Consider the following 12,912-nt stretch of genomic DNA (forward strand, 5'->3'; position numbering starts at 1 on the left):
GAAGTAAAGCTCTGAGGCTGGATCCCTGGGTCCCTGGGCAAGGGGACCCCTCCCCACCCCTGAGCGGAAGGGGAGGAGGGGGTGCTGCCGGCCGCTGGGCCCTGGGTGAGCCAGTCAGGCCGCACCGGTGTGCCCGGGCTGGGGCCTCAGCCTGGCTCTCCCCAGCGGGCAGAGCTCATCTGCTCCCTGAGGAGGCAGGCGGCAGCCTGGCTCGGCCCCTGGCTCCAAGGTCAGAGCAGCTGAGACTGGCTCCACCCTTGGCTGCAGGCCCTGCGTTTGGGCACCGGGTAGTCCTGAGTGGGGCACTGGCTTCAGTGCCTCTCCGTCCTGCCCCCACATCTCCCTGTGAACTGCTGCTGAGAAAGTCAAAGCACAGCCTCCTTGTTTACCTGGTAATTGATCCTCTTTTGCCCTGCAACTTGGGTTTGGTCTAATTTGCCAGGGACTAAAGGGAAGACGAGGCGGGCAGGCAGGCATGTTATCTCTTGTCTCCGGGCAGGGAGGCGGTTGCAACAGAGCCCCTGAGTGCGTGTGGAAGTGCACGCGTGCAGCAGAGGGAGGGAAGGGGCTGTCTGCAGGCATGCGTGCCTGGCCGTTCTTCCCTGCGGGATCTGGGGGGCTTGGGGGGTGGGAGGTGGCAGGTCGTGCTGATTTCTGTCACTGAGGCACCTCTCAGGGGACCTGAGGAGAGGGAGTGGACCCAGCAGGGCCTGGGTGGCAGTGCCCTGCTGACCAGCCTCCTCGTGCTGGACGGCCCTGAAGCTGCTCTGATACCCACAGCTCCTCAGGCAGCCACCAGATGCCTGTCCCACGGGCCATCTCAGCACTCGGTGCGGGTGGACTGAGCCGGGAGGGCCAGGAGCTGGGTGGAGGTTCCTTGAAGTCCAGAGACTCTCTGCTAAAGAGGCCAAAAAGGGGTCCCTTTGCGCGTGGCCATGGCAGAGCCTTGGGAAGCTGCAGCCGAGGTCCGGCTTTTCCTAACCTGGGCCTTGTGTCGCCATGGCTTCCCCTTCCCGGGACAGACGGGAAGCCCTGGCACAGCTGTCCCAATGCTCCCCGAGGGCTCCCTGAGGGCTGAGGGGTGGCAGGCAGAGAAGCTCAGGGTCAAGTGAGATCACAGAGGTCATTCGGGGTGGCTTGCTCATGCACCCAGTGCCCGTCTCCCTTCCACAGCGTCCCCACCTCGATTAGTCTCCTGCAGCTGCCATAACAAAGCACCACAGCGTGATGGCTTAAAACAACGGAATTCTATTCTCTCACAGCTCTGGGGGCTGGTTTCTGGGTGCAGGCAGGGCCACTGCCCCTCCGGAGGCTCTCAGGGAGGCCTCTCCTGCTGCCTCCAGCTTCCTTGGCTCATGGCTGCAGCTCTCTCCGCCCTGTCTTCACGTGGCCGTGTCCTCTGTGTAACCCCCCTCTGCTCCACTCTTCTAAGGACACTTGCCACGGAACTTGGGGACCCCCAGGTAACCCAAAGTGAGCTCCTCCTCTCAAGGTCCTTAATCACATCTGCAAAGACTCTTTTCCCAGATAAGGTGCCAGTCACCAGTTCTGGGAATGAGGACCCGGGCGTGCCTTTTTGGGGTTCACCCCATGGCCACTCATCAGTGGCTTGGACACCCCCAGTAGCATGAAGTTCACCACCTCACGAGTGAGCCCGGTCCGCGTCCAGGCAGTTCTAGTTATTTTAAAGTTCTTCCTTGGGTGGAGCTGAAATTCAACTCAACAGGAACCTCTGCCCGTCAGCCTGAGTTTTGGCCTTCGGAGCACATAAAATCCATCTAAAGAAATAAACTCTCCATTCCCACTACCTCTGCCCCTGATTACAAAATAAAAGCGAAGTCAGGTTGGTCCTGACGTCAGGGAAAGTGCACAGACCCTGGAGCCAGGAGATCTTGACTCACTGGTGCCTCAGTTTACCCTTCCATAACACCCGACGGGTGGCTGTATCACTGTTTGCAGGAGATGCTTTTGGGAAAGGGAGGGTACCCTAATCCCATGCTGGATGTTCACAGTTTACCACGGTTTATTAAAAGCTCTGAGAAGTCTTTTTCCAAATTTGGAAAAGACAGTCCTTTTATCAATTGATACTTTTTACTACCCTGCAAAACCTCCGTGCTTCTTTGGGAGATGCTGGTCTCCGTGAGAGCTGGGGGGTCTCTTCCAGCTCCCACGATCTGTTCAGGTCAAATCAAACGGTTGAGCTCGTCTTTGGTTCTCACCACAGCCTCGTTGCTAAGTGTTTCCTTGTTGGTAACAAACTCCTCACCACAGGCTGAGATACAAGATTCTGGAAAAATCAGACACCCCTCCCCCAAGCTGCAGACCGCCGGCCGAGGTTCCGGGGTGGCCTCTCCGGGCCCTGACGGCTGGGGCTGCAGCTCGGGCCCTGCTGGCAGGGGACCCTCGGCAGGAAGCCAGGAGGAAGGAGCTTTTCCTCTCCCTGCTCGGAGGACCGGCTTGGTCCCTGGGATTCAGACCCCACCCCGGCCTCGGGCTCACGTTGCTCCGCCTCCCTGGGCAGGTAACCCTGCTGCCTCCCAGCCTCACTCTTCCGGGAGCTTTTTTTTCTGAAGGTCTAGACTAAATCCCTCCCGGCTTTGCTGGGAAAAAACCCATCTCAGAGAAGTGGGATTTTATGACATGGGAGTGAGAGAGGAGAACACCTGGACCTCACAGGGGCAAGACGCAGCCGTTGTGGGGAGGAAGGGAAGGGCCTGAAGAGGGTCCCCAGGGGAGAAGAGGGGAGGCTGAGGATTCCTGGTGGCTGGGAAGGATGGGGTGGGGGCTCCGATTCTGGGCCCATGGGAGACACGGGACCACGGAGAGGAAAGCTGAGTTAGGAGAACGCGGTGGCCTGAACCAGCTGTCAAGTTCATGGCCCTGCCCCCTGGGTCATTATCCTCTCCATTCTTTAAGACCCCCGGAAGGGGCAAAGCAGCCTCAGAGCCCACCTCGTGGCAAGCGCCTGTTACACAAGTTTCATCTGCAGGAGCCGAGGCTCCCCGCCCTGCCAGACACAGCTCCAGGGACTAATTTGACCCAAAACCGCGTGCCCCAGCTGCTTTCACACGTCTATTATTTAACCCTCACAATCTCTACAGTTTCCCAGGGAAGAAAACTGAGGCTCAGGGAACTTAAGTCTCTTGCCAAAAGTCAAGAGGGAAAGCGAGGAACAGGACCGGATCTGTTTGACTCCACAGCATTCGACTTTGTTTATTAGTAAGAGCCTCCGAATCCCGGTGGCATGGGAAGTTCTCTCTGCTCCCCTTGTCTGGCTGGATACAACGGAAGGACCCTGTAAGTGGGGTGCGAGAACACCCACCCCCTGGTGCCGGTAAAAGCCTTCCAGTTACCTGGGCGGGGAATGTTTGCCTTCCGTGAGTGAAAAGAAAGGGAGGTGATAATAAATCAATACCCAGCCCTCACAATAAGGCCCTGTGTTTGCACTCAGCTGCAGTTTGTATTCATTGGCTAAAGTGCCCCTGGGCACGTCCACCAGGGCGGAGGCCAAGGCACACTTCCCAGGGGAGGGGGCTAGCCCAGCCCCTGCCTTTCCGCCTTAGACTTCACCTGGAAAATGAGGCTCCTGCAGGTCTGCTTCCGGGTGCCCAAGACCTGAGACCCGAGTGAGGGAAATGAACCAGGCTCCCGGGGCCGTGGGCAGCGGAAACAGCGCCATGCTCTTGGCATCAGGAAACTGGGGTCTGTCCCAGCTCTGCCTCTGATGCCCTGGGGGACACCCTCTTCCCTCTCCGAGCCTCAATTTCTCCATTTGCATAATGGGGGGGGGGTTTCTACCAAATGAGCTCTCAGGTTCCTTCCAGCCCTGACGTTTACAGGCCCCTGTAGCTACTGCTTCTCCTGATGTTGCTTTATGCTCCTAAAGCTTAGGAGGCAGCCCAGCTGTGATGAGTTGGGGGGCAGGGGTGGATAAATTACTTCCCCAGGACCCACAGCTGAGGGGGAGATCTCAGAACTCCAAAAACCCAATCTCTTTCTCCGTGGCCTGGCTGGACACCTGTTCCTGCCTCCACTTCCCCAGGCCCTTCTTTCTTTCCCACTTTCTCCAGCTCTCACGTGTATGGAATTTCCCAGTTTGCATGACATCTTCAGAGCCGTCATCCCGCTCGAGCCTTGCCACAATCCCATGGCCCCTTGGCTATCAGGCAGCAGAACCAGGGCTGGAACCCAGGCCTCTTTGATCTAAGTTCCTGGCCCTTTCTGATGCATTGAGCTATGCCCAGAATCAGCATCCTTAGCCCCACTCTGCAGATGAGTACACTGAGGAATATGCAGGCTAAGTGACTTTCTCGAGGTTACACAGCTCCAAGTGGCAGAGCCAGGCATCAAAGCCTGTTCTTTTGCCTTGCAAACCTAGGGCTGTTTCCGGAAACATCACAGCTGCCTCAAAAGAAAAAACCAGCAAAGTCCATTCCTTCCTACCTCCCCTTGCTTCCTTCTTTCCAGGGACACCCCCTACCTTCTCAAGTGCTCACATGGCCTGGGCAGGAAATCGCATGATGTGCTCGCTTGTGAAGATAACAGGGCCACCACTCCCCAGCTGGGCGTCCTCAAAGGTGTGGGGTGCAGTCAGAAGGTAAGTCTGGGGTGCTGGTCCCACACAGCAGCCCACGTGCCCAGGAGCTTACAGCAGCTGACCTACCTGCCACCCTAGGCCTGGGTGCCCAGGGAGGGGTGTGCTGCTCTGTAGGGGGTGGGCAGCGGCTCCTGGTCCTGCCCGTGGGCAGTACTTGGAGTCTGTGCAGGGCTGCCCTCCCCATCTGAGCATGCCGGGGACAGCTGGAGTGGGGGTGGCATGAGCCGCCCGGGTGGGCTTATTGCGTGGGGACTCTTCCTCTGCAGGACACCTGCCTTCCCGTCACCTGGCCCCACTCTGGCCCCTCCTACCTCTCCTGGACTACAAAGGCAGCCTCCACCTCTGCCTCCATCTCGGTTTGCCCCAGCCACAGGGTGATCAGCTTAAAGCTGGCTTTTTCTATGTCCGATGCAGCCCATTATGTGTGTCCCTTGGATCATTAAAAAAAGAAAAAAGAAAAATCCCCCTCTGAGGGGAGCAGACAAAATTATTTGGAAAACTCAAGCTTAATGCAGAGCTCAGATCTTCCCGCTTCTCAAAAACTATCAACAGTGTTTCGGGGAAAATTGTATTTGCTTCAGCTCTCTGTCCCACTCTCATATGGATGTGTGGGTATGGGGGTGTTCAGGAGGTGACATTTTTTGGTAAATGTGTCAAATGTAAAACCTACAAGCTGTAAAGTACACAAACCATGTGCTCAGTTTGCTGAGTTTTCACACAGTGAACACACCTGCATTAGCTTACCTGGGGCAAGAAACATAGCACAGCCTTGGGCCATTCCAGTTTCTACCTGGCTCCAACACAGGCCACCACTCTCCTGGCTTCTAATTCCATTGCCATTTAAAATATACATTTTGGGAACAGTGAATACAATAAGTGCTATTTTGTGTCTGGCTTTCTTTGCTCAACAATATGTTTGCTACACACACAAACATACACATACACAGATATCTTGTGTATATACATATGTATATATGTGTATGATTACATATATACATGAGTGTGTATAATTGACCTTCCTTTTCTAGCTGAAATAGTTGAAAAATAAATCCAAAACATCATGCCATTTCATTCCTACCCTCTCAGTATGAATCTGAAAAATTTGGATAATATTTTACATAAACATAATGCCACAATTCCACAAGGCAAGATTAAAAATAATTCCTGGGTATCATTCAATATCCGGTTCAGATCAAAAATCTCCAAATTGTGTATTTTTAAAAGAAATAAAGTTTAAAAGAAAGAAACTATATTTACAAGAAAAACTTGCAGATACAGGTGAGGCTCTGAGCCCCACACCGCTCCTGGCCTCCTTTCCTGTCTCCCCAGAGATAACAGTGCTCCTAAAGTTGGAATGCATTAGCCTTGCCTTTGGAATGAAATCCAAACCCTTCCAAGCTCTTCCACTATAGATTCTCGTGTCTGGCACAAAACACACAGAATTTTAAGGGTCAGATGATTTGGGCCCCCATCTGGTTTCTGAATCCCCTTTACAACATTTGCCACGCAGCTCTAACCTCTTTTTGAACATCTCCTGGAAGCTTCCGGTGATATTTTCAGGTAGTGCTATCTTCCCTAAACGGAGGTCATATCTATCTCCCCCCACACCAGCATCCACCTTTGGCCTTAGCCTTGTCCTTTGGGGCCAAACCAAATAAGCTGACTCTGCTTCCACAGGGAACACCTTCAGGTTTTGGAGACAGCTCAGGACCATTCTCTCTCCCCCCCACCACCCACCTGGATAATTAATTTTAAAGCCTCTCCTTCTCAGTCAATCCGATCAAATTACTCTGGCCTTTATCTCCCTACACTTCCCAGAATCTGGGCCTTTCCTAACACCGTCTGGTCTGCAATCTCCCCACCTACAGCTGTTGGCATCCCATCGGGCCCCTGCGGCCAGGTCCACCTGCCATCGCCTTCAGAAAGCTTTTTCTGATGTGCTCGATCTGACGATCTGATATGTTCTCACCTCGTGGCTGCCTGGTGGTGCTGACGTGTTCTGACTCATTTTAAAGTCATTGGAGAGTCTGTCTCATTCCTCACCGGATTCCAGATTCTTTGAAGAGAGGCACTTAAAAAGAAAAAAACCTCTCTGTCTTCCTGGAAACGTCTAGCAAACCGTAGGTGCTCCTTATCTGCTCACTGATGCATTCGTGAGGACCCTTTTAGTTGCAAGTGACAGATAAGCCAACTCAAACGGGCTTAAAGCAAAAAGGGAACTTCTGGATCCAAATGACTGGGAAGTCCAGGAGCAGGACCATGTGACATACGACTGGGTCCAGTTGTTGGATGCACCAGAAACTTGGTGCTCTCCATTGCTCGGCTCTGCCTCCCTCCAGGCTGGCTCTATCTAGGCAGCCAGTGGTAAAGAAGGTTTGTTTCCCAAGGGTTTCATACACCTTCATAGGCAGCCTTGGGTCATATACACCATCCCGGGAAGTGGGGTGTTCCGTTCGGCCACGCGGCGGGATGGAGCGCACAGGTAGGGTGAACCTGCGCCACATGTGTGTTATCCTTTATTCTTTTTTTTTTTTTTTACATTTTTATTGCTCCAAAAAGAAAAATCCCCCACACCCCCCTATTATTGACACACAGCATTGGTATGGTGCAAATGCATGGTTGATTTCTGAGCTCTCAGTTTGATTCCATTGGCGTATGTGTCTGTCCTTGTGCCAGTGCAATGCTGTTTTGTTTTGTTTTTTTTTAGATTTACTAAGTTTATATTACAGATGTTCATACAACCAAAAGAAAAAGTAACAAACAATTTAGAAGAAATAGTTTCATCTAATATGGCAAAGAGTTAAAATCCATATTACATAAAAAACAATACAAATTGATTTTTAATCAAATTATAAGAGCCCAACTGATAAAGGTTATGAACATGCAACCAGTACTCAAAGAAATGCAAATGGAAGGCAACAATGAGGTATGAGTTTTTCGGTTTTTTTGGTTTGTTTTTGCCCCCATTTTTCTACTCATCCATCCATACACTAGACAAAGGGGAGTGTGGTCCATATGGCTTTCCCAATCACATTGTCACCCCTCATAAGCTACATTTTTATACAATCATCTTCAAGATTCAAGGGTTCTGGGTCACAGTTTGATAGTTTCAGGTATTTACTGCTAGCTATTCCAATTCATTAGAACCTAAAAAGGGTTGTCTAAAGTGTGCGTAAGAGTGCCCACCAGAGTGACCTCTCGGCTCCTTTTGGAATCTCTCTGCCACTGAAGCTTATTTCATTTCCTTTCACATCCCCCTTTTGGTCAAGAAGATGTTCTCCATCCCACGATGCCGGGTCTAGATTCCTCCCCAGGATTCATATTCCACGTTGCCAGGGATATCCTTTATTCTTTTCAGCTAGATCGCAAACTGCCTCTGCCTTCTCTTGTGCTCCCCTCTCCCCAGTAAATGCTCGGCATACCCCTGGGGCCGGGCTGACGGAAGGCTGGGAGACCGTGGCCGGATCCTGGGCCGGAGGGGGCCTGCCTGGATCCGCCGGGTGTGGGCATGGAGTGGGGGCAGAGGGAGCAGGTTCTCCTTGTTCAGATCTTAGAATCAAAAAGGGAAACGAGGGAAGTTGCCCTGTTCCTCCTCTCCGGACCCAAGAAGCATTCCTACCAGGGTAGCTTCTGTTCTGACTCATAAAGATGTTTCTGAATAATAGCACTAGTCACTTTATCTCTGGGATGAATCTGGCTTAAACTTAGTTCTGGGGAAGTCCCCTCTTCCTGTCCTGAGTCCTACTCTAGGGCAGTGACTCTGCCAGGGGCCACGTGCAGGTATACTTCACAGCCAGAAAAACCTCGATTGCTTATGCTTTCTTTAAAGTCTGCATAAACTTAACTTTCATGTGCTCTAAATCAGTCTTGGGCAACAAAAATTGTTGCTGTGGTTTGCTTAGTTCCCACCGCTCCCTTACCCCCCACTATGAGGGATAAGAATAAAGTGCCCTCATCATAATACAGCATGATGATTTATTCTTACATACATGCATACACGTGTAGCCATTGTCCAGATGGAGAACATTCAGCTTTAATATTAGTGTTATAATCCTCTCTAGTGCACTCATTTCTTGATTTCCTTGTTTCTGTTTCTTCTTGCTGGTGTCCACCCCTTACCTGAAATGGGAATCATGTTGCGGGAAAGGTATGGGGCGCATCTCTGAATACTAAGCTGGGAGGGTCCCCATTAAGCCAGTCCACAGGAGAGGAAGTCCACAAAGCCTCTGCAGCTCTTTCCCTGATGCTGGAAAGACAGGCAGTTAGATTAGGGGATCCGCATATTGGTGACTTTTAAAGGAATGGGGTGTGTGGTTTGAAAAAGCTGAGGGTGGAGCTACTGTGATGTTCAGCCCCACTCTGATGTGACACTCGCCGATTTACTGTATTTTCCTCATCCAGCGAGGCCATGAATGGTAGTGCAGTCTGGGTTTCATCACAGCTCTGCCCTAGTCCCATGACCTGAGTGCCCTCCTTCCCTCCACCCCACCCCTTTCACTAGCCACCCTTCTTTGCCCCTCTCTGTGTGCCCCCTGCCTCCTGGCAGGTGGGACTGCACTGATGGGGTCCCCCCTGCCCTTTGGCAGGAGATGGGGGGAAGCGATAGAGAAAAGTCCAGCATTTCCTCCTGGCTCCCTCCCTGCTCCAGCAGTGTCTCTGGCAGTAGCTGCTTCTCTCCACAGCTGGAGCCCCCCAAAAGCCTGTGTTCCACAGTCCCAGAGCTCAGTATTCTTCCCCTTTCCTTTCCACCCTAGGGCTGGACCCTGCCCACACCTCTTCAAGGAGCTTCTCCGTTCTCTTCCTTTGACCCATCTGGGGTGAAGTCTGTCTCCTGGTGGATCCCTGGTGGATCCACAGTCATTGATCGAAAGATGCATCCAGCGTTCAGAAATGTTAAAACATCAACAAAACGTATGGCTTACGACAGAGAACTGATGGCAGTCACGGTCAGGCATGATGACTAGAGGGCAGGGCTTCAAGATGTGGCGTTTGCTTCTAACCTTGTGAGGGTGGGAGTGTGGGTAAGGGGCAGGGGGCTGGGTTTCGAGTCAGGTAAGCCGAGTTCCAGCTCAGGTTCCGGCACCCACTGGCTGGGAAACTTGAGTAGGTGGCTTTGCCACTCTGTTCCTCGGCCTCCTCTTGGGCACAGTCACCCTGCCGTCCACATCCCTTGCAGGTTGTTGTCGGTGAGGACAAGTGGGAGCATGTCTGTGAAAGGGCGCTGTGAATGTCCAGCACTCAGAAGTGTGCCCACTGCAGCCTGAGTGGGGCAACACTTTGGGAGTTGAGTCATCTCTTGGTGTCACTCTAGGGACCAAACACTGGGCTGGACATATGAGGAAACCGGCAAAGTTGTGGCTGGCAGGTCCCGGAGACCCAGAAAGGCAGTGAGCAGACGCCCAAATCACCCATCTCTCCCCATCCCTCTCTGTCCCTTCTCTCGCTTGACATGGCCTCTTTCTTGAACTGAGCTATGGGGGTGGGTCTGTTTATTTATAGGAGAGAATTAAGAGGCGCCCCTAAGTGTAGGACAAAGCCATGAAGCAGGTGAAGTCCATGCGTTCAGGAGGTAGGAGAGAAACAGGCTGGCAGGAGGCAGGGAATTCACTCCGTGTCCTGGGTGAGAGAAGGAGGGCCTGGAGTAGCAGAGGCCCTGCTGAACCCTCAACTCGGTCACTAACCCGCTACAACCAGTTCCCCTGGACACGTTACTTAATCTCACTTTCTTCATCTGCAGCTGGGAAATAATGCCCACCTCACATGGCTGTAGACCACCCTTGTACAACACTCCCCGTGGTGCCTGCCTCTCGGTAAACGCACAATAAATGGTGGGCTCTATTTTCCTTGGGATTTGTTATTCCAGGCCTCTCTAACCCGGCGACCCTGCAATGATTCCCGACGGGGGGGCGTGGTAAGCCAGGCTTGGAGACGGAATCCTCCACTTGGCATAGACGGTCCGGGGAGGCTCCAGCTGGCCCCGGCGGGCAGTCCCGCGGCCGGGACAAGGCGCAGCTCTTATGTGTCTGTCGCTCCGAGGACTGCAGGGGGAGGGCCGGCTGCGGAACGCAGAGCTCCCGGAGGGCAGTGAGAGCCAGCGCAGGTTCTGGAGCGGGGGAAGGCCAGGATCAAAGAGCTCTGAGGCGGGACGGGGGCGCACCAAGGAGAGGCTGCCGACTTGCATCAGCACAGATTCCGTGATGTTCCGCAGACGTCTTGGGGCTCCTGGGCTTTACGGGAACCCACAAGAAAGGAAAGGGCCGAGGGTGCGGGCAAGGCGGGGGCGGGCGAGGGCGCGAGGATGCGCTCGCCCGCCAGCTCCCCGCGGCGCCTACCCCGACCTGGGCACGCCCGGGACCGCGGAGGCCACGGAGGAAGCTCCCGCTCCCCTTCCCCCTCCTCCTCCCCGCATTACTGGAAGGATCGTGTGGGACAGACCCAGAAACACCCGGATTTTCGAGCGCGGGGTGGGGGAGGGCCCGGCAGCCGCTATCACTTAAACGAAAACCAAAAGTGTGTCTGTTCACGCTGCTCCGACACGCGGCTGCGCGGGGGAGGGCCCTGGGCGCACCCACCGCCCCTCCACTTGTAGACCTCCAAGATCTCGCTAGGGCGCCTGGGGGCCCGCGGGGAGGGGTGGAGAGGCGAGGGGAAAAATGTCACGATTTCTTCTTTGGCACCTCCCCGCCCCCACTTCGAGTTTTCTGGGTTTAGCTGCTGCCGCTGAGGACAGGGCTGGTCCGTTTTACGTCAAAGGACTGCATTTACTCAGTCCTGCTGGGAGCGGCGCGTAAACACCCAGGCAGACCAGAACGCAGGGATTAAAAAACACACACACGCACACAAAACACCCAGCACCCAAGGCTGGCGTGCGCGTCCAGCCGCCCCACCCCCACCCGGGCCCGCGGGGCTGGGGACTCCGCGTGGAGCGCGGCCGCGGAGGTGCGAGGAGTCTCCGGACCGCCCTCCTGCTCTGCGCGCGTCCTTGGGGATGGAGCTCTGGACAGAATGTGTTTTATGGTCGTAAACAATGACCCCGAGTATTGTTCGGGATTACCGTATCTCGGGGCCATTGGGGCGACCAGATGCCGCCGGCCGTACCGGAAACGCCTGCGCTTTATATAGAGTCCCGGGAAAGCTTCGAATTCCCGGCTCTATTTTTCTTTCCTAGCAACACCTCCACTTCACAGATCAGGAAAGTGAGGGCTGGAACTGTGGTGTGTCAGAGCTCACAGCGTTTAACAGTCCGCTAAGGTCCTCTCAGGGACCCTGTGGAGTGCACAAAGCGCCACTTAGCAGTTGGGTAAACTGAGGTTCAGGCAGAGCCTGGACCAGAACCCAAGTTCCTTGACTCCTAGAACAGTGTTCTCCGGCCACATTCCATCATCTCTGCCAAGCACCGAAGACGCTCCAGCGCTGACAGGGGCCTTAGAAAGTCACCTGCCCAACGCCTTCAATTTACAGAGGGAAACAGGCCCGGAGAGGTTCAGGGACTCTTCCAGGGTCTCACGGCTCGTAAATAGCACAGTCAGGCGTTCAGACTCCAAAGCCTGTGCTCTTGCGCCGCACCTCTCCCCGCCCCGCCCAGCAAGGCGGGAAGACCCAGGAGCCCCGACTACCCGCGCCCTGAACTTCGCTCCAAACTGCTTAAGACAATGTTGGGGCACACCCTCTCGCCGGCCTCCCTCCTTCTCTCTCTCTTTTTTAATCGTTAACAGTCTGGAGTTTGCCCAGTTCCTCCTATTAGATGCGCTCTAATTGTGCGGTATGGAGGGCAGCCGGAACGTCTTGACAGGTTAATTTCGTCTTCAAGTCTACTCCTAACAAATTAACTGGAGGGCCGGGGGACGAAAAGAAGGAAGCAGTGGGCAGCGCGCCACAGAGGGCAAAGCTGGCGGCCCGGCCCCGGCTCGCGGCGCCGCGCCCCGCCAAGGCCTGGCCGCAGGGCGGCGCGGATAGCCTGCACGCCCAGGGCGCCGGGACACCGGGCGGCGCCGCGAAGGGCGCCGAGCCACCGCGCGCGGCCGCGCCCTCCCTGCCAGCGGCTGTGCGCGCCCGGCTCCCGGCCTCGCGGTGGCGCCTCGCGAAACCGTCCGGCTCGCTCCTCCGGGCAGTGATTCTGTTTTCAGACACTGCGCGGCGGCCCCGCACCCCGGCCCGGGCCCGGCGGGGACCCGGAGCGGCGCGCTCGGGAGCGGGCGAGGGAATCCCTCTCCCTCCACGTCACCCGAGAGCGAGGAAACCCGCACTCACGTCCTCTAACGCAAATGACCATCTTTGGCAACGTGCGCCAATGGAAGAGACCAAGGGCGCTCGGC

The 12,912-nt window shown here is 54.7% G+C and overlaps 1 protein-coding gene across 1 annotated transcript; it reads left to right on the top strand.

Moving 5' to 3' along the window:
- Positions 1–935: 935 nt before the first annotated feature.
- Positions 936–5,495, top strand: LOC119516415 (wiskott-Aldrich syndrome protein homolog). Its single transcript, XM_037812767.1, has 5 exons — positions 936–1,108; positions 1,433–1,463; positions 2,272–2,521; positions 4,468–4,597; positions 4,864–5,495. Exons 1-5 carry the CDS (start codon positions 936–938, stop codon positions 4,973–4,975), a joined length of 696 nt encoding a protein of 231 aa, XP_037668695.1. The 3' UTR covers positions 4,976–5,495.
- The last annotated feature ends 7,417 nt before the right edge of the window (positions 5,496–12,912 follow it).

The sequence above is a fragment of the Choloepus didactylus genome, chromosome 20 (assembly GCF_015220235.1).
Source record: "Choloepus didactylus isolate mChoDid1 chromosome 20, mChoDid1.pri, whole genome shotgun sequence".
Classification (NCBI taxonomy): Eukaryota; Metazoa; Chordata; class Mammalia; order Pilosa; family Megalonychidae; genus Choloepus; species Choloepus didactylus.